At 35.9% G+C, this 26,984-nt stretch overlaps 1 protein-coding gene across 2 annotated transcripts in view; it reads right to left on the minus strand.

Moving 5' to 3' along the window:
* The window catches only part of Znf407 (zinc finger protein 407), a 428,793-nt gene that overhangs the window by 384,669 nt on the left and 17,140 nt on the right, over positions 1-26,984 (minus strand). For both annotated transcript variants that reach the window (XM_076836548.1, XM_076836549.1), the window contains exons 2-3: positions 13,875-18,597; positions 8,278-8,392 (exon numbers count right to left, since the gene is read on the minus strand). In XM_076836548.1, coding sequence (XP_076692663.1) covers positions 8,278-8,392; positions 13,875-18,540 — 4,781 coding nt within the window. In that variant the 5' untranslated portion in view covers positions 18,541-18,597. The remainder of the gene's footprint in view (positions 1-8,277; positions 8,393-13,874; positions 18,598-26,984) is intronic.

Raw genomic sequence — 26,984 nt, forward strand, 5'->3', positions numbered from 1 at the left:
ATTTATGTTATGAAGCACTGGACTATCAACGTCACTGGCCACAAAGTAAAAATTCATACTTATTTGTTAATATTATAACAATAATTACCAGATATATTAATACCAGGAGACCATTCCACCTACTTCATTTAAAGTAGCACTTCTAAAATAGATCAGAAAGGATCTTTATATTTAGCTAGATTTTATAAGCATATTCTAAATTCCCATAAGCCAGACATAAAGCTAAAAGAATAATTAAAATGCAAATTAACCCTTTATTGATCCTTTGAAACAACCATTGTTTGGTCCAGCTCAATATACTCCTCTAGAGCCTCAGCAGAAGAGAGTCCTTTTTAAAACTGAGTGAGAATAGCAAACAAAAACTAACTTTCTGAAAATACACGTATCCAGGGGGCAACATTAAATGTGCTTGGAACTTAGTACTTGATATTTAAACAACAAAGACTACCATAACACTAAAGCCAGTGACAACAAGAGGCGTAAAGATCTCAAAGGCATGAAGCAAGAACACTACAGAAAAATAAAGTATAAAAGTGGTCCAAAATAAGAACAGTACCCAAGTACTAGGAAATATGAGAAGAAGTATATTACAAACAGTACATACTTTTAAAAGTTAATTGTTGCCTGTCCCAACTTTTATTGCCCATCCAGATAATCTGAATATGGAAACACAATTACAGCAGCCATTATCCACGTATTACTTATATATGGACAGCAGTGGCAAGGCCATCTAATTCTGTATGTTCCATGCATTAAGCTACATGGAACGGTGGTTATCAACCTCTTCCTTTACAGCTATCCAAAATCAAAGCATATCCCTAATTAAAATTACAAAGAGTAAAATTATCTTAGAATAATTCACCCTGACCAATTCCCATACCCTTGATTCTACAGTTGCAGTTCACCTCCTATCAGATGTTATTGCTTTATGAAACTCTGCTTAGTCACTCCTTCCTTTCCCCCACTCATTGACCAGAAAACTGGAAAGAAAGTTAGACAAGAAAAAGGAATAACAGAAAACAGAGCAAAATGCCAGCACTCAACCTTTTAGCAAAGCACAGTGTTGTGACCTAATCTGTCCACTTCACCCAACTGTCCCTAGCACTGTCCACTTGGTTTTATAATGCAGTGCTGATTTACTTGTAGTTCCTGAATACACTAGACTCCATGATGGCATCTGTCATAATTCCTGCCTGGAATGAGCTGTTACTGCTTATCCACCTAATTCTCACTCACTCGCCTTCACGCAGAATGCTTCTATCCCAGAAACATTTTTTTTTTTTTTTTGTATCGGGGATTTAAGCCCAGGGGTACTCAACCAATGAGCCATATACCAGCCCTTTTTTATGTTTTATTGAGAGATGGGGTCTCGATGAGTTGCTTAGGGCCTCACTAAGTTGCTGAGGCTGGCTTTGAACTCACAATCCTCCTGTCTCAGCATCCCAAACCACTGGGATTACAGGCGTGTGCCACCATGCCTGACCAGAAACACTTTCTGAATCAGCCACAGAGACCTAGGCATTTCTTGATCTGAGCTTTCTCTATTTGATCTTCTAACCCCAAACACTAACACAGCATCTATGCATACTGATGATCAATAGACACTTCTGTTAATACACACCTCCCTCTATCTAGGCATATACAGTTCAGAAGTTTCATAGCATTCTTAATAACAGCCATGCTTATTCTACCCTTCTCTATTTAGGATCTTATGTTCTTTTGCTTCTTCTGTTAAAACTGTCCAAATTTACCCTATGAACACTTCTTAACCTTTAAGAACCAACTCCAGTAGAGCCTGAGTCTCTAGGAGGACTTTCTGATAGTCTTCAGCAGAACAGGATTCCCAAGCCACCTGCTCTTTCTTTTCCTCCTTAGGACTCTCCTCCAGGGAGCTTACAACCACAGGGCCATGCACCATTCTGTCACTAGAACTGCACAAGAAAGAGACTCTCAAGAATCTGCTGAGAAATTCATCAAAAAATTATGAATCAACAGTTAAGCTTCCATTCTGTCTTCACCTCCTCTTACCTCCTCTGACTTAGTTCTTGAACAAATCAAAAACCAAAAGCTTCCACAAAGTAAAGGACTTTAATAAACATATGACCTGGAAGAAGGAAGCAGAGGACAGGTTGGAATTGGAGAGGTGTGGAGACAGAGGACAGCTGGGAAAAAAAAAAAAAGCAGAGAATGCCTACCTCCTGTTTCTTGCTGTGGGGATCAAAACAGTTAAAGAAATCCAAGACACCAAAACAGGATTTTTAAATCATCACAGAACTGTTTTTAAATGAAAATAAACAAATAATGTCTTAAGTCATGATTGTTTCACTGGAAAAGATGGAGGTCAATGTTTTCAATTACAACACCAAGAAATGACAAAGTCTGTTTCATTTCTATTTTTTTTTTACATATTTTATTTATTTATTTTTATGTGTTTCTGAGAATGGAACCCAGTGCCTCACACATGCAAGGTGAGCACTCTACCGCTGAGCCATAACCCCATCCCCTCATTTCTATTTTCTTATAGGTTGATCATTCTTATGGGACCTAGAAAAACCTATCCCCCAAACTCCCCTCTGTGGCAAAAATTCAAGAAAATACTGGAATAAAAAAGGAAACTGGGACACAATGCTGAAAAAAGTGCTCTAAAAACATCAGCATGAAGCCAAGCAGGGAATGGCTTTCTTCCATTTCCACTCTTCTGCCTGACCTTACCCTACTCTCTCCTGGATCAACAAAACAGTTCATCAGAAAATATACTAGAATCATTTCTAAGGAAGTTTATAATTTGAATATCATAGCTGTCTTTTCGAATTTCAAATTATGAAGTTATTTGTATATAAAAATACTTTTTAAAGTATTTTTAAAAGGTATTTCAAGGATTTTAACATCAGAAAAATACATGATCAATGTTAATTTTGTATTCATAAGTGACAGTAAGAGAGACAGTAATGATTTCATGGCATTTAAAAATTTCAAGATGGAGGAAATGTATCTTTAAGTTAAAAGCACTAAAATATTATATGGAAAAATATCTATGCATCTTTTATAAAGAGAGTATTTTAACGTTAATTTAATGTTTTTTTTACAAAACAGAGATGCTGCACTTTATATTATTACAAAGCATAATTCATGCCACAGCATAAAACAAACTTTTTCTATCTATATATCTTTAACCACAACCACCAACTGAACCAAACACTTATTTTATTTGGATACATCTGCAGATATGATGGGTGTAATTAATTGTTCAGCTAAAAATGCAATTCCATGGTGCTTTTAATGATTTAGGTATGCACAGCTTTAGTTCTCGAAGCAGACTAAAAATAGTGATTTTAATTTATTCCTGCTGCCTACAATTACCCACAACCATGTATTTTTAAATATTTCCAGCCTATAAAAATTACTAATTTTTGCCACTTGTGTTTATCTGCATTTAGACTTTGATTTGGATAAATTAAGCTCTCAAGTGTTCCTTGCTTTATGAAACTCTGCATGTTGTACACTTCAACACAAATAAATGACTTGTACCATTAGAGGTTTAAATAATGTAATGTATTTCATGCTCAGCCTGAAGCTGGATTCCAATGAAGTTGCTAATGCACGTAATGATTAAGTGTAACTCAAATACTAACTGTGTTGTTGAAAACATGACAGGCAATAATTTGGTCTATTATATTCTGCCATTTAATTGCCTAGTACAGACATTCTCTGACACGTTATGAAGCAATGATTTACAATTATTCAAGCTGCAAAGGTCAGAAAGTGACATTATAATCATCTACATAGAGATCCCTTCTAATGCACAAAAACTAGGTAATGCCACACACACACACACGCACACACACACACACACACAAAAGAAGAGTTTTCCTGAATTACTAACTTCCTATTTAAGGTTTCTTAAACCAACTAAGAATAAACAATTCTTAAGTACATTAATACACAATTTTAAAATGTCTTCTCATGAACCCAGAAGTGACACATTTAGAAAATGCCCTTAATCTCTCCTGATTCGGTAAATCCTATTCAATTATTTAATGCCATACACACAAATCAAGACTAGACACAGAGAAATTCATCAGTAAATAACATGATCCCTAAATCATATATAAGGGACTTAGGCTTCTGAAAAATGGCTCACAAAACTTAAGTATCATTTCCTATGTTTAAGGAAATCGGGCCTATTACTAGTTTTCAGTAATTTTTAAAGATAACACTGAAAAACAAAAATAATAGCTTGGTTTGATCAATTTTACCCCTCTTATCCTTCTGAAAAAGACTATATAATCTTTACATTTCTACGCACTTTCTATTATACAAACATAATCAATTTACAACCACTCGAGTAAGTGCAATAACTTATCAACGCATGCAGGAAAGTGGAGGGGGAAGAGTAAAATCATTTTAAATGACACTTATAAGAAGGAAGAATGAAAAAAAGAGAAAGAGATGTGGCATTGAATACCAGAAGCTAAGATACTAGACAAGCAACTTTTTAAAAGAATGTAAAAACAGAAGAGAAACAGAAGACAGGCTAGTGGGGGAAATACATACTTTCGTTACATGCTAAAGAAAACAAACTGAGGGAGAGTGCAATGAAACTAAGAGAATAATAAGAAAAAATTTTTTAAAAAAAGGTATAGTTAAAAGAAAAGTAGTGATCCACCATTCCTAGTAGCATAATTTATCACTAAAAATACTTTTATTCTCAAATCTATCATCTGTAAAAGGAGATAACAAACATAAGTTAAACAATTCTAAAAGCTAAGGAGATCAATAAATGAAATGAATGTTAAGCAAGGAATTTACTAAGCCACAAGGTACTGCATAAATACTACTATCAGAGGTATAATTTATACTAAATTATATATACCCAGAAAATAAACTTATAAGAATTAACAAAACATGGTGTCTAAAAGTGACTTTTTTAGGTTATTCATCTTTTCAAGCTCTTGACTATTAAAAAAATAAAGGGAGAAATAATAAATTTAGTAAAAACATGTACTAAGCCTATTTTTAAACATAAAATTATTGAAATAAATTATTAACTATTATATAAGGATGCTTTCCATTGTTTATTTTTACCCCCACTAAGCCCTACATCAAACCCAGGGTAACTTTCATGTTTCATGTTAATTATCCATAAAATGCCTAAATAAAATATCCCTATATTCTCTAAAATTCCTCTCAATTATACCTGGATGTAAGAAATATGTTGTTAAGAAATTCTACTATGCAAAGAAACTGCTCTTCCTAAAAGTGAAAGTAAAATAAATGGCTCTTTAATGCCGTTATCTAAAACGTGTACTTAAAACACAAAGTGCACAGCAATACATTTTTGAAATTTTTACCATGGCCTAAGCAGGTATCTGGCTCAGACAGAATTTAGATCCTGAACTCTGAATTCTACCTACACAACAGGAAAAACTTAAAACACATCTAGCTTCTTTTATTAAACTAACTCAAATCCATGATATACTGGTGCCAAGATCTGCCAATAGGGAGTAAGGAGGGAGACAACCTTAAAATTATCTTGAAGATTCAAAGAAAATCAACATAGGTCCAGTCAACTTATATTAAAGTTTAAAAGGCAGTTTTTGTTGAGAGTTGTTACTGCACAACCCTAAAACTAAGTCTTAAAAAAACACAAGTCACATTGTTAATAAGCATCTACAATGTTATGTAAGAGACCAAACAACACAAATAACTGAAACATTAACATTGATCTTAATTCAATACAATGTACTGTTTGCTGTTTCTATCCATTTTACCACAAAATACTAGTTTTCTTCAAGAAAATCAAGAGATTGCTAAGAAGAATATACTATTGTGAGGAATAATTTCACTTAAAAATGTGCCTACGCTGATATTTTGTTATTCAATCCGAACTATTAAAGAAATAACTTCTTAAAACTCAAATAATTAAGAGGTCATTAATAAAATTCTAACAGACTGAGACTAAGATATTAGCTACTGGAGAAAAGAAAACATAGTGCAAGACCTTCTGTTTGTGACAAAATTATAGAGTTAATGTTCCTGAAAGATCACTTCACCTTTTAAAGCGTGATTTTATAAAAGGTAAAATTTATAGCAATTAAAGCTAATGAAGAAATGCAGCACGAGCTGCTTATGTTCAGGAACTAATAGGTCCACTGAGCATTTCTAAGATTATTTAGCCATCAATGATAATGAATTGACATTGTCAGTGATGTTAATGTACCAATGCTCTCGTGTCACTAGACTGATAGCCGATCCCTGCATTTTGTTTTCCAGTTTTAAGTTATGCACTGCCCTATCCCTTTGAAACACTTGAAATACAGAACAACCTATACTATTCTTTAACATTAAATTACCTAAATCATTATTATTCTGCTTCATCCACATAGGTCAATAGGTATTCTTCAGCTTATAATTCAGAACTTTTTAGCCACACCATGAAAATATTTACCTTGTTAATAAGACTGTCATGTAACTGCACAACCTAAATTCCATTTTTAAAATATAAAGAATTATCATTTCATAAGATGATAAAATTCAATGGTTACTATAATTCTAAAAACACAATACTAGAATCTGGAATACTTGTTCACACACACACACTCTCACAAAGTTCTCCTATGGCAGCAGTGTCAAACTCAATATATGTGTATTCACTTATAATTCTGCATCTTGGAAAAAAAATATTATATAAACTACAGGTGTAACATTTCAGTTATGTTACAAAGCAATAAGCTAAGCAAAGGGGGTATATTGTTCAGATTATACCAACTGATTAAAGTGACTTAATTATGAATTATTTTTGATGCCATGTATGTCAGAAATTGTTCTCTTTTTTCCAGGGTCTTAGTAACCCTAATTTAAAAAAAAAAAAATTTAACAGAGTTGTTTCTGATTTCTCAGACATGGGAAAGAAACAGCTTATTGCAACCTAATAGCAAATTTTCACTAGGACCTTCTCTCCTAGAACTCATATGGTAAAAACAATGAATGAGATATTTTTTTAAAATTCCTAGACCTATTGCAATTAAAATGAACCATTTGGCACTTGATTCCTGCAGCTAAAATCAGTGGTAACAAAACTCATTCTCTCACTGATCTTCAGGGGGCTTTAGGGCAATGGTTCATCTTCATTTACTTTAGCAGCAAGTCACTGAACCATCAATTCTGCCAATGAATAAATCACAGACCATAGCTAATAAAACCGCTCGCAAAGTTATTTGTAAAACTCTCTTAAGGGTCAAAAATACAATCTGGGATACAATCTGCAATCTGGGATAAAATGTACTGTCCAACCAAAGCAAAACCTATTTCTGCCTTGGAAGATATTTACATGGTAGTATCAACCCAAAGACTCTTTTACTAAAAAACAAAAATGTAACATAACATGAGTACATTTAACTGAACTATTTAACTGAACTTGCAATATTTTGTAAGTTAGCCTACAATAAGAATTGTAAGTTTCTTAGGTTTCACTTAAGTGTTTCTATATGAAATACTTATTAACTAATTTTTCTAGCATAACATTAAAATATATCTTTAATCAGAAGTAGGATATTAAAATCCACCTCTGAATGTCCTGATACATCATATGTCACAGTATTTTAAAACCTTTTAAACATTTCTGCTAAACTAATTAGTTTGATATTAAGGTACTTCAGTGCTTTCTATTAAATGTAACTCGTGTGACTGACAATTAAACATTGTGAATGAGTCTGCAGTGAAAAATAGCAATGACTGCAAAAGGAAACCAGTTTTGAAATAAAGTTACAAAAAATACATTATATGCTTTTTTCCACTCATCATCTTTCAAATAATCAGTACATAGCCACCTGAAATTAAATCTTTTATTGTTTTACTTATAAAATATACCCACTGTATCCAGAGACATTAATGTGATTAAAATTAAAGCAGTATAGCAAAAGAAAAAAAAAAACATACATATACACTCCTAAAGCTATATTATGTATTTTTGTCTTTAAATGGAATTTATACTTCTCTCTGGCGATGTGAATGAACATCCTATAATTTAGTCAATTTACAGATTACAGGTTCAAATTGACCTTGTAGCCCATAAAATTGCTCATCTTCAAGTACAGGATTAGAAGTGGGAGAAGAATGTCATAACTGTATTTAAGGAATTTACCATAACAATGGAAAGGAGGATACGCATGCATAATTTTAGCCACTCTTACTCATATCAGTTTTAAATTCTGAAACAATGGATATCCTGCAAAGGCTTCCTGGTTCACACAGCAGAGATGGTTTCAATTTACTCACCCACAGACATGACACTTGTATTCCCTCATCCCAAGGTGCCTTTTCACATGGTTTCTGGCATCTCCAAGCTGAGCTGTTGCAAAATGGCATATCTTGCACTTGAATGGTTTTGATCCTGAGTAATTTAACATAAAATATGATTCAGATTTGCATAATACCTTACTGACAGTTTTAAGAAAGCTAAATCTTAAATCAGACTTTTAAAATAATTAAGAATTTCTGTCCTCAAATGGAATACCTGCATTCATTTACAAACTGAATAAACCTGATTCCATAATTATTCTACCCAGAGGCTTTAATGTTCAATGAGTCTTCCTAACTTTCAATTACAATTTTAAGATCTAAAGTCGAAAGTGATACTATTAGCCACTCTAAGTTGATGAAGCCAACTCAATAAAGTTAAGCAGTTTTCTTACATTCACAAAGTATTTCTTAAAGGCACTCAGTGTTTTAAATGAAACATTTAAAAAATACAAATACATTCAGGATAACTGGTATCTTTAAAACTATACCAATGAGGACATTTGTCAGTAGCCATCTGGTTTCCTCACATTTCTCCATCTTTGAATTTATTCATATTAACAATGGCATTTTAGATTTTTTTCTGCCATTTATCTTAAATGATTTACTATATTACCATGTTAGTAGAATGAACATACATGTATGAATACATAGTGGATAAATTATTGTGCTTTTATGATCATTTTTGGTCAAAAACCTGTGATGATTCAGTAAACCAGAATTATTGTCATTTTCATTATTACTGACATCAAGAACAAATGATGCAACACAGAAGGCATAATAACAACAATGAAATGTTTTAATCATTTCATAAGGAAATAAGATTAAACTACACTTAAAAGTGAGAAAATGAGGGTTAGGTGTGGTCCACTAGTAGGAATGCTTGCCCTAGCACAACCTAAGTCCTGGTTTCCATTCCAAGTACCACCTTAAAAAATAAAGAGGGCAGGGGGACAAAATGACTTTTAAGTCAGCAAAATTACTGTCATTAATAGATAAGACTGTAACTAAAACATGCTAACGTTTAATCAGTACTCACATTAAAGAGAAACAACACTCTTTTAAGGTAGAAAAAATATATTTTCCAGTTTCCTAATTATGACATCTTCAAATAAATCAAAATCATAAAAACCATAGTTTAAAATTAGAACAGTATGTTTCCAGATTTTTCATATTACATTTAGTTCCTCTTTGTTCAAATGCCTCTTCTAATTATAGTTAGATAGAAAAAGGATATATGTGTATGCTTTAACACAAAAAAAGTTCCAATTTTTGAAATTTCAAATATGATCAATGAACCTTTGTGCAGTACCCTAGGGGGTCGGGGGAATCCACCAAGAATACTTTGTTGAAACTGAAACACTCACTCAGTAAAAAATTTTAGTGTCTTAAATTTCAATTTAATTCCCAAAAGCTGACAAAAAAAGTGAAGCGTTTAATTTTAATCTTCCAACAGAAATAAAAAAGTCAACAGAACTAAGCACGGGCAGACAAGGTTGAATATTTCACAGTTCAATGACAATGAAGCCAGATCTCTTAATACTTCCATTTCTACAGATAGAAGTAGATGTAAAATATATTTAGCACCTGAATGGTTATATCTAGTCAGGTTTGTATGTTTAAATGTCAAAAGCAGGTTGAGATTGCATCTTACAGCAATCACATTCTATCAATCACATCAGAAACTACAGTTTATTTAAATGATTTTGATAAAAGTAAGCCTTTCACTACTTTGAAACACTACAGGAAAGCACAGAATTCTAGAAAGAGACTTGAAAAGAGTGAGAAGAACCAATAAACCTGAACTTTAAAAGACAATGCTTTAAAGATAATAGGATAATTAGGAAATTATTAATGAACAAGCATATTGGGACTCCAAAGGAAGAAGGTAATGTTCCCCAATCTCTGTATGAGGACTTTGGGGAATGGATGGGTCTCAATTTCAGCTTCTTCCTTCACACAGCACCTGATCTGTGACTAGTTCCTCTCCTATAGCAGAGGGGCCACTAAGGTTTAGACAAGGGTCTTCAGTTTTTTCAGTTCGTTATGCGTGGCTCCTCTGGGAGGAACTTGGCTGGCAGATTCAGTGATCACTGATGCAGAGTGCTGGCCACACGTTAATGAGTTACTATGCTGACTGCTTCACCCAGAATCACTGAGGCCTTGACTCTTCCCATTCTTACATTTAGAGTAGGCTGTGTTAACATCTCCTTTCTGTACATTAAAATTCAAATACCAGTCAATGCAGCAGTTCTTTGCATATAAAAAAAAAAAAAAAAGAAAACCTGTCCCTTTTCTCTTTTGTTCCAGCTGATAACACTTCCATTTTTTAAGTTTGCTATACACATTACAAAATTATCCAGGCATAGTATTTGTAAAGCAAAATTTGTAAAACCAATTTGTCTTTCTCTCGGGGATATTTGATTATTATAAGCTTCCATTTTAGATAAATACATTATATTTTATGTGTGTGTGTGTGTGTGTGTGTTGATACTCACCTTATATATAATGTGCATACACACCTTATGTATGTTTTTATATAAGCTTTCATTATATATAATTCCATTTCCAGGACTGACATGATCCTCAGGTTTGAATGGGGTTTTTTGTTTGTTTGTTGCTTTTGTTTTTAATTTGGCCTGTGGAGGTTTTTGAAAGGGATAAACTAAAGAAATTCTCTAAAACTCCAGGGCCTTATGATTTTACCAGAAGAATTCCAAAGACTTGAAAAATTCAGTCTGCACTCAGACCCACAAGGCATTCCTTAGCTGCATTACTAATTGCTGTGCATATAAGGACGTGATAGTAAGCAATCACAGGAAAAGACAAACAAAAACCTTCATGTCTTAAAAGAACAAGAAGTTATGGATTAAAATATATACCACATAATGTTTCCCAACTATAGCCTAATTAATGAATCTTCCCTAAACATCTGAATACTCCATTCATTTATTCATCTCTTCATTCACTAACTCACCTGAGGAAGCAACTACGCGTGGGCACACAGAGGAAGCACTGAAGAAGAATCCCTGCTGTCTGTGCTCAATGCCTGCAAATTAACTGAGTGACCCATTCCTGCTCTGAAGCATTACACACTGAGTTGCAATACTACCAGCCCCATCTTCAGAGTTTTCAATGAAGTCACACACCCACTATGTTCTACTCATGAACGTTATCAAACAGCCCAAGTGACCAGAGCAGTCTGAACAGAATTAGAATGATTTCGCACAATCTTGTTGCAATAAAAGGGTATCTTTCATGTCACATGAAATAAAAGCTCTTAATAGAATAATACAGCAGACAAAATGAACAGCTTAATCAGTCCTACCAACGTGAGACAAAGACTGCTCTCACTGGCCATGCTGACTACTCCACACCAGTGGATGCATGAGAAAACCCTAGGATGCTTTCTTCCTACAATTCTCGATAACCAAAACTCAGTTACTTCTTCTAGTGGTGCTTTTATCATGCTTAAGGACAGGTAGAAAGGTTATATAGAATATATAGTAAATCACAAAATATGAAAACAGAGAATGGAAGAGTAAGCCCTTTTCCAATTAATCATTAATAGCAGTTCCTGCATTACAATTTCATGGACACAAACAAAGTATCCAAAAAGCAATTCATTTTAAGATGTTTTGAGGGGGAGGGTAGGACCTGAATTAAGACCTGAAGACTGATTTTGCCAAAAACTGACCTACAAAATTTAAATGGTGAACTGGCAATGTATACTTAGGAAGGATGCTGTCTGTTGTGCTTCAAAGAACAGTAAAAATGTACTTGCTAATAAGAACACCACAAGATGTTTTTTAAACAAGTATGCTAACTTTTACTAAATGTTACAATCAATGATGTAACTTATATAAGTAGGGTTACTTTGTCACATATTGATAGTTACCTCACTTTCACATCCACATTAACTTGATTTTAAATGCAATTAATACATATAGTCAAGGAAGACTAATGGACTACATTCTGCACTTAACCTGGTGGACATTTTCAAATGGCACAAGTGACCAGTGCAAACCTATTTTGCATTGTAAACGACTAAATAAATCTTAATGGATTAAGAATGATCAGCTATCAACACACAAGGGAAATTAAGTGCTGAAATGCCTACATTGATTATTTTAAATTATTAGCCTTACTCTGTTCTTGAATTTGTATGCTTTTAGTGAGCTTTAACACATTTACAAGACTTATTGACTATAATTACAAGAGAATTCAAGTAATGGACACATCAATTATAAGCAACATGTCCTGAACAGACAGTTGCATAAAGAATTCTAAAAAGAGCTCCATTAGCATCTTCCTCTTCGTTTTATTCAGCTTCATCTGCCTTAAGAGAGCATATTAAGAAAATACATATTTTCTGTGCATATGAACAAGCCTGATTTCTAAAATCATATCATTTCAGAAAGTGGGCTGCAACAAGATACTGACAGAGGTACTAATAATGTAAACAAATAAGCTTTTAAACTTATTCCAAAAAAATGGCTCTACTGCACATGAATACTGGAGATCAAGAGTAAAATGTTTATGTTTACCTAATCTTATGCAGGTGGTCCTTCTACTTTCTTCACTAGGAAACTTTTATCTCTTTAATCACATTATATTAGTAATAATGCTCCATACTTTCTTATCTTTCTCCTTGTAACCATGCACTAAATTTCAACAACTGCATGAATTTAAAGTATAGCTTTAATAATAAGCCATTATTTAAAAGTACAGTAAAATAAACCTTACAATTTTAATGAAAATATGTTCATTGAAATGTGAATTTATTATTCAAATCCACTCATAAATTCAACCATGGAGACAGATCTTGTCTAAGCAGAGCACAATGATTTAGAAAAGCTGTCTATTTAAAATAAAGAATGTATGGCAGGTTTATAGAAACAGTGCAGTGAATTTTTACATAAATTTAGAATAGTAGCTTATGCATTTTCCACCAAAAATGTTTTTTTTAAATTTCTGCCTAAAATTAAATATTAACATGGAACACTAAATATGACATAGAGTACAGAAACTAAATCAGGTACTACTTCCACAAAAACCAAATCCCCAGTACATATTAACTGAAAAGTATTACTGATTTCAGTCCTTGAAGGTAATTTTGTTGCCTAGAGTTACACTTTTGGATACAAAATATCTGGCAATAAATATTATTTAATCCCTAAAATTGTGATAAAAGTCACTTAATATGTCTTCTGAAAACACAAAATGTGACTCAATATATACTTTGGAAAAACAAATAATTAGGACTTTAAGCAACCGAAAAAGCATTATAAAAGAGGAGTTTGACAAAGGCATCCGAGGGACTAGATTTTTTGACAAAACTGAAAGAAATTTGTCAACTAATCAGCCTTTGAAATCACTAAAGCTTAATTACCTTTAGAAATGCTAAGTGTCCACAGTGACTCTTAACAGAAGCCTAGAACACCACACACAGCAGAGAATAGATGGAAGGCCAACAAGCAAATGCAGGCATGGTTCCTACTTGGATGGGAAGGAACAGCTGACCTCCACCAGCCATTTACACTGTATAGGCAAGGGGCTTCCTGCAGTGGACATACCTGTATGAGTGCGAATGTGTGCCAGAAAGGCCATGGAATTGCTGCTTCGACACATCTTCCCACAGTACTTGCAAATGTTTCCCTGGTTTTCTTCTCTCTCACGGTTGATTTGCTCAGTGTCTTCCACTATGTACTTATTCACCTCCCGAAGCAATTCCTCATGCTGTCCTTTAATATGCAGAAATAAGTTCTGTTCAGAATCAAAGGGCTCAGTACACTTGACACATTTAAAGGTGGCCCCTCCTTCTGGAAGCTCTTCTACACTGGCCTGTTCATTTCTCATATGACCAGCACTAGCCAAATGCTGATGAAGGTTGCTTTCTGTATAGAATGACTTTCCACAGAGTAAACAATGGAAGTGTTTCTCTTTTGTGGGATGCTTCATAGCTATGTGAACATTCAGTCCACTCAGTCCATCTGCTAAGAAGCCACAATCATCACAGCGGATTCGTGTAGACTCACTAAAGGAACCACCTTCAGCTTTCCTCTTTTTCAAGCTTTGAACACAGTCTTTCAAGGGCAACTCAGTAATTCTCACTCCTGCTGTCATCATACCCTCTTCCGACTGGTCTATTAATTCACCATCTTCAGGGTTTTTTATTCTAATTATGGAAGAATCAAAACGGCCAAAACTGTACATGGCCTGCCCTTTATCATCAATACTGATTACAGTTTCATAAACATCATTACTCTCAAGTGTGCTATCAGAAGTGGGGCCATCCTCTTCCAAAATAATTTCAGTTTCATGTTGTGGATTCATCAGAATTTCCTTATTCTCCAGAACAGTATTTGCTGGCACACACCCAACTTTGTTCTTAACACCATGATCCAGGTTTAGCTGCTCTCTTGTCACTCTCATCATCACAGGGGGATGGCTTTCAGCTGAATGGCCCCCATCTAGGACACGGGGACACAGGTGTTTATCACAGACTTTACTACCACTATCTCCTGTGCTTCCTCCATCACTCTCACAATGTGTATGGGAGTCACTGATGTCATTCAACATATCATGGTTTTTCTTTGCTGTCTCACAATTCAAAGCTGAGTTTCCTGAATTTTCATTTTGAAATCTACTTGGAGAGCCATAACTGGAGGAAATGTTGAGGGACTCCATGTCCTCAGGTTTCATACCTTTATCCTTGACAGGCGGGTGCTGGGAAGTCTCACCAAAGGAACGGTCTTCACTGAAATTAGATTCTTCTTCCTCAGTCTCAATTTCTACAGAGCTGGGAGCACAGAGTACTTTAGACATATCTAAACTAGCCGTTTCATCTAAAATAGAACAATCAACAGCATTTCCAGATTTAAGAGGATCAGATGGTTGGCCTGAAATTATCTGAAAGTCCTCAGAGTTTTGAGGATGCTCCTCTTCAGGTATGATGATGTTTTTGGACATTTCTGCAGAATCTCCTTCTACCTTAGAAGAGCTGAGGTAAGACTGCCTTTTCATTTTGTGCTTCTCAGTTGCTGCATGCCTAGTCATTTCTCGACGAGTCACTGCATAGTAATCACAAGCCATGCAATAAAATTCAAACTCTTTTGTATGTTTCCGTTTCACATGCAGCTCTAGAGAAGCAGGAGAGTGAGCGATAAACTCACAGTGTAGACATTTATTATCATTTGTACCTGTAATCTCTCTCTGGGAATACACATCCCCCTGTTTGAGAAGATCCTCTGGATCTAGAGATATTTGCTCCTTTTTATCAGTAAGAGGACGGTTAACTTCTCCATCTATAGAATGAAATACATTTTCAACTTCAACTTCAATTGGATTTCCTTGTTCTACTATTGGCTTTTCTAAAATGGAAGTATCTGACTCAGTTGACTTGTTGGTGTGTTCATCTGAAATAGTTAATGCTAAGTGAATGTTCTTTTTACAGGCTTCAAGATTACCTTCAGGGCCAACAATAATATCTGAATTTTGTTTCCCATTTGCTTCTATTTCTACCCGTCCCTTATGTTTCTTGGTGGCACAATGACGTTCCATGTCTCCCTTGGTTACAGTATAATACTTACACACTTTGCACAAATAACTGTACTGGTGACTGTGTTTGCGTCTAATGTGAACAGTCAAATTTGTAATACTAGAGGCCAAAAGACCACAATGTGAACATGTCCGTGAGATGCTGCCTTTGGGTCTCCCTCTCTTTGGAGCACTTAAAGTTAATTCGTCATCTTTGGTGACAACACCAGACTGTGAGAGCTCTGTAGTAGTTAACATTTTCTTCTCAAGACAGGAATGTTCCTGAAATTGCACACCTCCATGGCCTTCAGTCTTCCCATTTCCAGAAATGTTAAGCTCTTCTTTCCTATCATTTGCACCAATACATACCCTTTCGATGCATTCTTCAAAGCTTAAGCCAATATTATTTTTCTTAGCATTTTCAAGATGCTTGCTTCTTTTAATGTGTTTCTCCATTCCTTCTTTGCTCAATGAATAAAGATTGCATGCTTTACAGAGAAAATGATAGTCCTGACCATGACGAAGCTTTATGTGTCTTGTGAGAACAGTGGAAGATCTTGTTTTATAAAAACACTTCTTACATTGAAACTGAGGTTTACTTGAATGCCTTACCTCATTTCCATGGCTTACCCTGGACTTAACAGGTTCTTCCTGAGTTGCTTTCCCTGATTCTTTCACAGACTCTTTTGTGTTTTCTGATTCTAAAGTACTTAAAGGTAAGTTCTGTAAAATCAAATTATTGTTCAATGATGGACAAGTCTTTGGTTGAACCAATAATCTAATATGCTTCTCTGTTGCTCTGTGTTCTTCCATGTCTTTCTCAGACAAAAACAAATTACAAGAAGTGCAAAGAAAACTCATCCCATGCTTTTCCTTCATGTGGTCTCTAAGGCTTATTTCATTCAAGGAAATGAAAGAACAACACTGACAATTGAGAACCGAAGTGATTTGCTGATGCTGGTTATTGTGCAAATGTTCCTCCAAGTCCCTCCTCAATGTACTGGAAAAATCACAAGTCTGGCAGTAAAATTTCATCTCTCTTGCATGGCAACTTTTCACATGGATTTCCAAATCTGTCCTATTTGTAGCTACTTGACCACAGTTTGTACATGTATACAACATCTGATGGTCAAGAGATGGGTTCACAATTGGGGAGTCCAGCTGCGTGGAACCAGGATGACTGGGGCTAGTCTTGTCCTGCATCATTTCCATGGTGTCTGAGGCCATCACACACACACTCTGGGCATCACTGTTCTTTCCTAGTTGTTTAGGCACTGGCTCTGCTTCAATTGTTTTCATCTGTGTTCTAAAGTGTTTCATATACATCCTCTGAGTTTCATTTGTGCCTCTTTTATTAATCCCTAAAACATTAAACCTTTTCTTTGCCTGGCCTTTCAAGGTAAAATTGCCACTTCGTCGTCGAAAACTATTACCCGGCATTAGAATATTTCGCTCAGGTCTTGGCCTCGAAGTGGTACTGATACTATGTGCCATCTGCAGGATATTTCTGGTAGACTCTGAATTATCTAAGAGACCTTCTGAAGTTACTGCATCTCCTGGCTTTTTGCTCTGGTTTTCACGACTTTGAGCTATATCAAGGGAAGTAACATTTTCTTCAACAATCTCTGCTTTTTCTGACAAAGTATTTCTAGATGGCATCATTTCAACAAGAAGCTCACTGCTACTCCCACTGTGTTGAGAAATGCTTCCTCTGCAGTCTTTAAGTTTGCTCCCATTATTTTGTAATCCTTTTGAATCCCTATTCTTTGCTGTTGGTTTAGAAGCTCTTGGTTTTGCTCGAACATTCTTTGTTCCCATGGAACATGTTTTTTTAGGAAAAGGTTGTTTTGTTAAGATCTGTACAAATCCTCCACGAGCAGCTAGATTCTGACGCCGGAGATGTGTTTTGCCAAGATAGTGTGCTGTCAATAGGTTTTCTTCCACACACTGAAAACCACAAAGATCACAAGAAAAGACTTTCTGTGGCCCATGTGTGTGTTTGACATGCACATGGAGAGCTGAGCTGCTCTCTGCTTTGTGGCTACAGTGGCAGCAGATATGTTCCTTAGCCTGTTGCTCATGGCATTCAACATGTTTTTCTAAATCAGAGCAAGAAGAAAACAAATGACCACATGCACTGCACCTGAGAACTGAATCTATATTTCGAATGGTGCAACTAACACTCTTTTCTTTCAAGGAGGAAGGAGATTCTCTTTCTGGATCAAGAGAAACCATTTCCTGAGCAGACTTCCTTTCAGGGTCTGTTTTCAAAGAAATAGCATCAATAGTGCTAAGAGAGCAAGAAGAAGAGAAGACATTTGGAAGAGTCGTGCCTTTTCCATCTGAGAAGCCCTTCAGAAAGGCCTCCTTTCCTCCCTCATCTAACAGGACTCCTGCTTCTGTGGCCAAGCTCTGGGGAATATCCAATCCACAAGTGCCCTGCTTTCCAGACTCAAGGGGTTCTGCCTCCTCTACTCTCATTCGTTTGGAAGCATGTTCATTTCCATCTTCCTCCACAAAGACACTGTCAGAACTGGATGATTCTGAAAAACCTCTTTTGCTTATGAAATTCTCAGAGGAATTTGTTATCACATCAGATACAGGCCCACAGTCATCATCATGGGATAAAATACTTCTAAAGTCTTTTGTCTTCTTGTTTGTATTGTCATCCTCATCATTCTCAGGTTTCTCAGAATCCATCATTAATAAAGTGCTGATGATGTTTCCCAGGTCAAAGGTGGCTTAACCAGCACTCATAACCTGTAAAGTAAATAAAAGTGGTGTTAAGTTTTTGAACACAGAAAAAATGCACATATTAATCAAAGTGGATGAAAAAATATAATATTAGCCTCATTGAAATTTCCTTTATACTTAGATGAATCTGGTCACATGTATGAAGTTCTTAGAAAAGTATGTCGTCAGATTTGTGGAACACCACCAAAACCACATAATTGACTCAGGATACTATAGTATGGTATCCTTGAGAGAAAAAGCAACATTTTCAACCAGCCTGCCAAAACACTCTAATATTTCAATTATCTAGACCAAATTTCAATTGACTACTACCTTTTATTTTTAAATCGGAGAAGCCCTCTTTCAAAATTACATTTCAGTGACTCCCCACTCTGAAAACAAAACTGATATGATTGAAGACTATAAGTTAGGCCTTCCCCGCATTCCTAAGAAGCCCAAGTCCTAGTATAAAAGTAACTGCTTCATGCCTTTTCCCTGAAGCAGAAAGCCTTACTACGATATTTCTAAACAGATCCCCACTAACGGGTGTACACACTCTTCACATATCACCACTCATGCTCAAATTCTTTTGCCAATAAGAAGTCACTACTATTCCCAAGTCAGTCTTTAATTTCCTTATCTCACACTCATTTTTTGGGTTGTCTAACATGCATGGAAAACGGAAATGCCAATGACACAGAATTAATGGAATAAGTTTTAAGTGGAAAAAAAAGAACTGTATTGAATAAAATGTTTTAAAATCAATATTATTGACTTCATTTTATTATGATATTTAATTCAATTAAAACATGTCATTTTCCATTTATTTTATCCTATGATTATAATTTTCAGTCAAATGCCATTTGATTTGACATTAATAAAAAGTCATTATTATATTATAGCCTCAAAACTATTTCTAATTATTTTAACTATTTTATCCATAACAATGACAAATAAAATGAAGTCTGCTGCTTTGACTCTACTAAGGAAATAAAAACCAGTATTATTAGATATGGCACCAAAAGAACAAAAGAAAAATATAGGTAAATTTGATTTCATTAATACTTGATCAAATAAGTTTAGAAATTTTAATTTAAATTTAAGCTTCTCTTTATCACAGGATTTCTTGGTACATAAGCATTTCACAACTTATTTCATGACAGACCTCTTAGTTTATAAAAATCTAAGAGATTACAGTGTTGCAAATAACCCTTTAGAAAATTGTCTAAAGCATCGGTTTTGGTTTCAATAGCTGCAATGGAAGAAAATAAAGGGAGAAAATAAAGTGGAAAAAGCAGCACCATGTATTCATTCCAAAACATTCGCTAGTGCCTACGATATGGCAAATATTCTTGGTTACAGATGCTGGACATACAATAAACACTACTCTGGCCTCCTGAAGCTTACAATATAAGTGATAAGAATATTTTTTAAAAATAGATACATTGTCTAATCCAGGACAGCTACTTCTGGCCAAGATGGAGTCATGAGATAGATTTATATTTGAAACAACTTAAACAACAAACAAACAAAAAAAAAAACCACACAAAATCTGTGAAACAACAGTAAAAGACAATAGACATGAGGCACCAAAGGACAGTGATCCCTGAGAGATGAGAACAACCCCATTTCGTCCCAGCTTACTGCATACAGTAGGTACCCAGGCCACAGCACAGGGGCAGGGATCTGAGCTGAGGGACAGAGTAAAGGAAAGGGGAGATGCAGAGAAAGAGAAGCCCAGAGGATGCCTCCCAAATATTCCTGTCCAGAGACACAGCTCTGCACCTGCCCTAAAAGAGGTCTCTTGCCCCTTCACAGTCAGTCCCTGGAAACACACCCTTCATTCCCCATGTTCCAGAATCCTCTTGAAATTAATGGACTTTGCCTGTTCTAGAAGTTGATGTTGTAGGATTAACGTTCTCTTTCTGTCAAACTTAAACCTGAAGTTTGAGTTTCATAATGTGTAACAAAAACATGTTTGCTGTAATCTAAACCATTTGGTTGAAATGTAGCCATCTGAGTCCCCAACATACCTCCTTTGTCTTCAGTCTTCCAATCGTAATGGCTATGGTACAGCCAGGCATAACTGTAGCCCTCCCCCTTGCCCTCCCCAATTTTAAATTACTCAGTCACATAGATTGTAACCCCAAACTTCTCCTATCAAAGCAAGAGGAAGTGCTACCTTAGTAATAAAAACCTAGGCAGTGGGCTTGCCTGCCAGATTTTGGTAGCACATCCTTCTGCAGAAGCAGAATCTGCCTTGCCAAGTAACTTTTAAGTATGTGTTTGGTTTCTTCCAGTACACTAATATTTCCAACCAAATGCAAAGAATCATATAATAAGCTTTAGGGTGGGGGATTCTGGTTTACTTTGCTCAGTGTGATACTTTTCTTGCATGTGTCAATACTATGTTTTATCTCACTACTCAGTAGCAATGCATCAAACAGAACAACTCTGTTGATGGAAATCTGAGCCAGTTTCTTTTTGTTGCTATTTAATAAAAATGTTATAAGTATTCTTATACTTGTCTTTTTAAAAATATATATTTTAATTTCTTTATGTAAATATCCAGCTATAGTATTATTGGTCTTTTAGGTAGACACATGTTTAACTTTATGAGAAACTGCTTGACTGATCTTCAGAGTGGTTGTACTACTTTGCATAGCTATCCACAATGTATAAGAATTCTGGTTGACCCATGTCTTCACCAACATTTAATGACGGTCTTTTAAATTGTAGTCTTTCTATAAATGTGCATGGTTTTATTCTGCATTTCCCTGATGACTAGTGATGGTACTAAATACTTTATGTGCTTTGTTAGCCTTTTGCCCATTTCTTAATTCAGTCGTTTATTTTTTTTATTCTTTTTTTATTATTAGTTGTTCAAAACATTAAAAAGCTCTTGACATATCATATTTGATACATTTGATTCAAGCAGATTATGAACTCCCATTTTTACCCCGTATACATATTGCAGATTCATATCGGTTTATTTTTCTTATTGAGCTCTAGGAGTTGCTTATATGTTCTAGATATAAATCCTCTGCCAGAATGTGTTTTACAAATATTTTCTGCCTTTTCATTTTATAAATGGTATCTTTGATAAAGAGAAGTTTTAAATTTTGATGACATCAATGCTTTGCCTGTTGTGGTCATTTGTGTGTCTAGTAACATGTTTTCTGTCTCTCCAGTCTAAAATGTAACCCAAGGTTTATTACTCCAAAGAGCCTAGAACAATTCCAAACACCTGTAAGGTACTAAAATGGAACAAATGTCTCATTAGAACAAAAGAAATGTCTAATATCCAAGTATTTAAAGACAAAATGGGAAATGTCTAATATCCAAGTATTTAAAGACGAAATGAGAAATGTCTGAGATAAACTTTGAAACAGTCCAGGAGGTGGCACAGTAAAGCTAGGTGCTGGTAATGATTAAAGTTGAGTGACAGTCATATGAGGATTCATTATACAATTCTACCAACTTTTTCATATGTTTGTATATATTTGAAAAAAATCTCCTAAAAAAGTTCAGTTTTAAAACGTTTTGATGCTTAGTCTAAACATTCCCTCCCTTCATTTCAAAACTGAGCCCAACCATCTCTTACTCTGCAAACACTGCTGTAGCATACAGCTAGGTCAACACTGCTGCAGGCACGGCAGAAGCTCCAACAACGCGCATGTGTGTGCAAGTGTAGCAAACACACACATGCACGCACACACACACACAGCCTTACTTAGTGAACAAACATGCATAAACATAGTGTTTAGAGTGACTGTTGTGTCAAAGGCATCTGGTTCATATACTTTTGGAGAAAAAGAATGACTATATTAATGGACAAAAACAAAATAATGAAACCCTTTATTATCATCTATAATAGCTCCCAAAATTCTAAAACAAAAGGAAAAAATACTCAACATTTGTTATTTCCCACCTGATTTTTAAATCAATTAAGCAACCCAACTACAGAAATAACATTCAACAAATATGTATTGAATACCCACCATATGAAAGATACAAACACATTACTTATTGTGATATCCTATGGGGAGGTACATGACATATACGCCAATGAACTCTATCACAAGGCCATATGTGACTGTGTTTGATATAAAATAAGATTTACAGCAATATAAACATGTAAGGAATGATACTTTCAAACAGAATATTCTAATAAATCAAGAATTTTGACTAAAACCTTGAACAAACTAAATGTTTGTTTTCTTTTGCTGAGGGAGCAGGTAGGAACAGTTAAATATCTTGAAGAGAAGGCAAAGTTGAGCAATGGCCGTGAGTTGTACACACAGTGAGCATAGGGGACTGTGGGCAGGCCAGAGAGGCCATGGTTGTCTATTGCACTGTCCCCTACAAAGCAGGCAGGTCCATCAGCCCAGCCCAGGTCACAGAAGAACCCACACAACAGCTGGGTTTATTCAGTAGTTCTAGAAGATGACACCATGACACTGCACTATTTTAAAAAGATTAATTTTTCAAGATATTAAGATACATTGGAGGAAAAGCAAGTAAAGAGGCAGAAAAAGCTCATTGTAATAGTTTAGATTACAAGGTCCAGAACTAGAATGAAGTCAATAAGCAGGAGTGCAGAAGAGTTTAATAAGTACCTTAAATAAAATAGGAAGGATTAAATGCAAGTGAGAAAGTTTACGCTAAAGTAAACTTTAAAAAATCATTGGAGGCCCAATGCAGTGGTGAATACCTGCAATCCCAGTGGCTCAGAGGCTGAGGAAGAAGGATCCCAAGTTCAAAGCCAGCCTCAGCAACTTAGAAGGCCCTAAGCAATTCAGCAAGACCCTGTCTCTAAATGAAATACAAAAGTGGGCTGGGGATGTGGTTCAGTGGTTAAGTGCCCTGGGTTAAAAAAAAAAAAATCAATAGATAAAGTTATTAGAGCAAGTATCAAATAACCAATGGAGATGGGTGAGGGACAAATTATTTTTTAAAAAAAAATCAAAGGTCACCTCACTGGGACAGTTTAAGTGCTCATTTTTCTGAGGCAGATTTCATTCATTCACTCTATGAACATTTATTGAAAGCTTATCATATACAAGGAAGCCAGCCTGACAAAGCAAAACCAAGCAGGCAGGGACTCGCTGCCAGCTCTCAGGATGAAGTATAATCTGCTTTTTGGTAATCAAAGGGAGAAATAAAATGAGTTTCAGACTTCTTCCCAAAGCAGGGTTTCCAGACAAAGAAGTCCTAGTAGGTGTCTGGACTAAAAGAGTGGCAGGCACGGGCGGGAGTGGGGTTCAGTGTACAGCACTTGCCTGGCACATGTGAGGCACTGGGTTTGATCCTCAGCACCACATAAAAATAAATGAAATAAATTTTTTTTTTAAAGAGTGGCAAGCACTGTTAAACCCAACCTTCATCAAACACTGGGCTTCCCACACAGTCACCATTCGACGCATACCCTTACTGTGTCACAAAGATCTCCAAATACACCCTTTTAAGTCTACCTTGTCCAAATCATTGAGTACTTACTCTTCACTGAAAAAACAAGTTAGTTATAACTTGATTGTCTTCATTTTCACCAATTATTAACTCAACCATGAACTGTGACAAAAGAAAATCCCTGTTCTAACTTAATAGTCCTCTGCTTTGATTAAGAGGGGGAAAAAAATGTCTCAGCAAAGAAACCACACATTTTTTTGAGAATGATAAAACAAATCAATAGCAGCCTTCTGATGACACCTGGTGGCCACTTCTCACAGGAAGGTTCTTTCAGTGTTTTAAGGGAAGCATTGCAAGGAAGTACTGGGGAACAACTGTTCAGCCACTTCAAAGCCTAGCTAACTACAGGCAAGCACTCATGTAATGTTTCCCTTAATTCTCATCCATTTTGTTCAACTTTTCATTCATTTCAACCACTCATCTTCATTTCTGTCTCTACACCTTTTTTCCTAAGTGGTATATGCGAAGACCATGGCAGGCCTGCTCTTTCAGTGACAAGCACACACACACACACAATCATACTCTCACTGGTATGAAGAGACCACATAAAGACCCATCTTCTTCCCACCCAGCCCACCCCACTTCACCCTTCACCTTTGTAGGACTTACCCAAATGTAGTGGTGCAGGCAGTGTGAGTTAGCCACATTGCCAGGAACACACTAACCTCACAGCAAGGGTGTGCGTACCAGGGAGGGTATGCACACGCACATGTACAAAAATACTTAATGGCTTCTTGTTATTTCCCTCTTAGGAGTTTAAAAAAGGATGAATCCCAGAATCTTAATACTACAACAAGAATTCTCCCCTCCTGGAAGATCAAAATAGGACTGCCTACAAGTCTATAGTGAACTGCAGTGTCAACAACTGAGCAAGACAAGGAAAACTGGAAATTAGTGGGGCACTTACATCTCTTTCTTAATCTACCATTTCACCTGGACCTTCTACTGAAGCTGTGGCATTATACTATTACCTCATTTAAAAGTCACCACATCAAATCTACCAATGGGAAGCTACTACTGGTGAAGTTACAGAATACCATGTGCATAATACCATGTACATAAGGGCAACTAAAGGTGCAGCATCCCACCCTCCTCCACCTGGTTTCTCCCATCAAAAATATCAATTTGTGGGCTGGGGATGTGGCTCAGTGGTAGAGTGCTTGCCTATTGCGTGTGAGACACTAGGTTCAATCCTCAGTACCACATACATACATATATACATACATAAAGTTAGTGTTTCCATCTACAAATAAAAAATAAATTTTAAAAAATGTATCAATTTGTAACAGGGTTCACAAAACAATCTCGGATCCCATAAGGAAAAGATTACTCTCCCATAAAGATGTATACAATTGCAAGTTGAACAAATAATCCTGAAAAGCATATTTAACACACTAAAAATACATTTACTAGAAAAGACCAGGGACCATTTTCAACAAATAGATGGGCACTAGAGTGTTGGCTTATCCACAATGGGACATGTCCATGAACACATGAGTCCAGTAAAACCACCTCCTCGCTATCCTGAGAACAGGCTACAACACATTTCCTCAATTATAAGTTTGTAAAGTTATTAAAAAGAACTACCCAGAAAAGTGGCTATTGTGGTTGTAAATGAGTCTGCAGATTCTTTGATACTCCCTTCAAAGGGTGGGGAGCCTAATCCCCTTCCTCTTAAGCATAGGTTAGACTTAGTGATCTGCTTAAAAGGGACAAAAAACAGTGGAAGTGAGAATTCCACCTGAATACTAAGTTCTAAGAGGCACACATTTCTTGATTGCCTTCCCTCTAGAATCACTCCTTCCAGGAAAAACCATTACAGTGAAGAGAAGACACCTGTAGGAACCACAATGCAAGGTCTAAGGCCTCTGCCCCAGAGCTGCTGAGGAAATGGAGGCTTCCCACAACAGTCAGGGAGTGAGCCATATGAGTGGCAGACCCTCTAGCCCTAATGCTCCTTCAGATGACAGTAGTCCCTCCACATTTCTGACTGGCACCAGAACCACCAAGGTAAGCCCATTCCCAAATTCCTAATGCACAAAAACTGCAGGATTTGTGCATGTGTTTTATCACTTTTAATCACTGCATTTTGACATAATGTGTTAATGCAAGAATAGAAAATGCTCTTCTCTACTTTCCATCTTGTTAAAAACAGTGTTCAAGTTCATGCCTCCTATACATATACTTACATACATTTTCCTTCCTATCTGCCCCCACCCTTATCAAGAAGCTTCTATACACACAACAGCACTTGAGGCACACAGGAGGAGGTCAAGAAATGTTAACTGAATAATACAGGTCCTGTGAAACATGTTATGGGGCATAATTTTCATGAACTTTGAAATAAGTTGTAATAAAATGACATTAACATTTCTCCTACTATCAAATACATATCTGATACAGCTTATGATGAAAATGGAAAGAAAAAAATCAAGTTATTAAAGAGCTACCTATAAAGAAGATGAGGTAGAGCAAGTTTTAAATTTAGATTTTAAATATCTTAACATTTGCTGAGAAACCTGCTCCTTTTGGATGAAAGCATTCCTGAGCAATGGGCTTGCTTCTGAGTTATCAGCAGACATGGGTTCCTTCCCAGTGATGAGCAGAAATTTTGCAGCGTGCTATTCTAGTATGCCCAAACCTGAAGAGGCAGCCCATGCAGCGGACACAGGCAGAGTCAATCATCAGGGCCAAACGGGTCATAGTCCGTAAGTTACTTACACTACACAACTTACCTTCATCTAGTGAGAGGCACTGAAACTCAGAAGATTCAGGGGCCTCAGGCTCAGGATGTGGAACTGAATAAGTCCAACCTCAAAAACACTTTCATGACAAGTCTAGCTTGATCCCATTACAGAGCCTTCTCCAGCCAAAGTATAAGGCATTTGTAGACAAGCAGGCTAGCTGTTACTCCCAAGCCCATGTCGTAAAAGTAAAATCTCACT

This window comes from Callospermophilus lateralis, chromosome 17 (genome assembly GCF_048772815.1).
Source record: "Callospermophilus lateralis isolate mCalLat2 chromosome 17, mCalLat2.hap1, whole genome shotgun sequence".
Taxonomy (NCBI): domain Eukaryota; kingdom Metazoa; phylum Chordata; class Mammalia; order Rodentia; family Sciuridae; genus Callospermophilus; species Callospermophilus lateralis.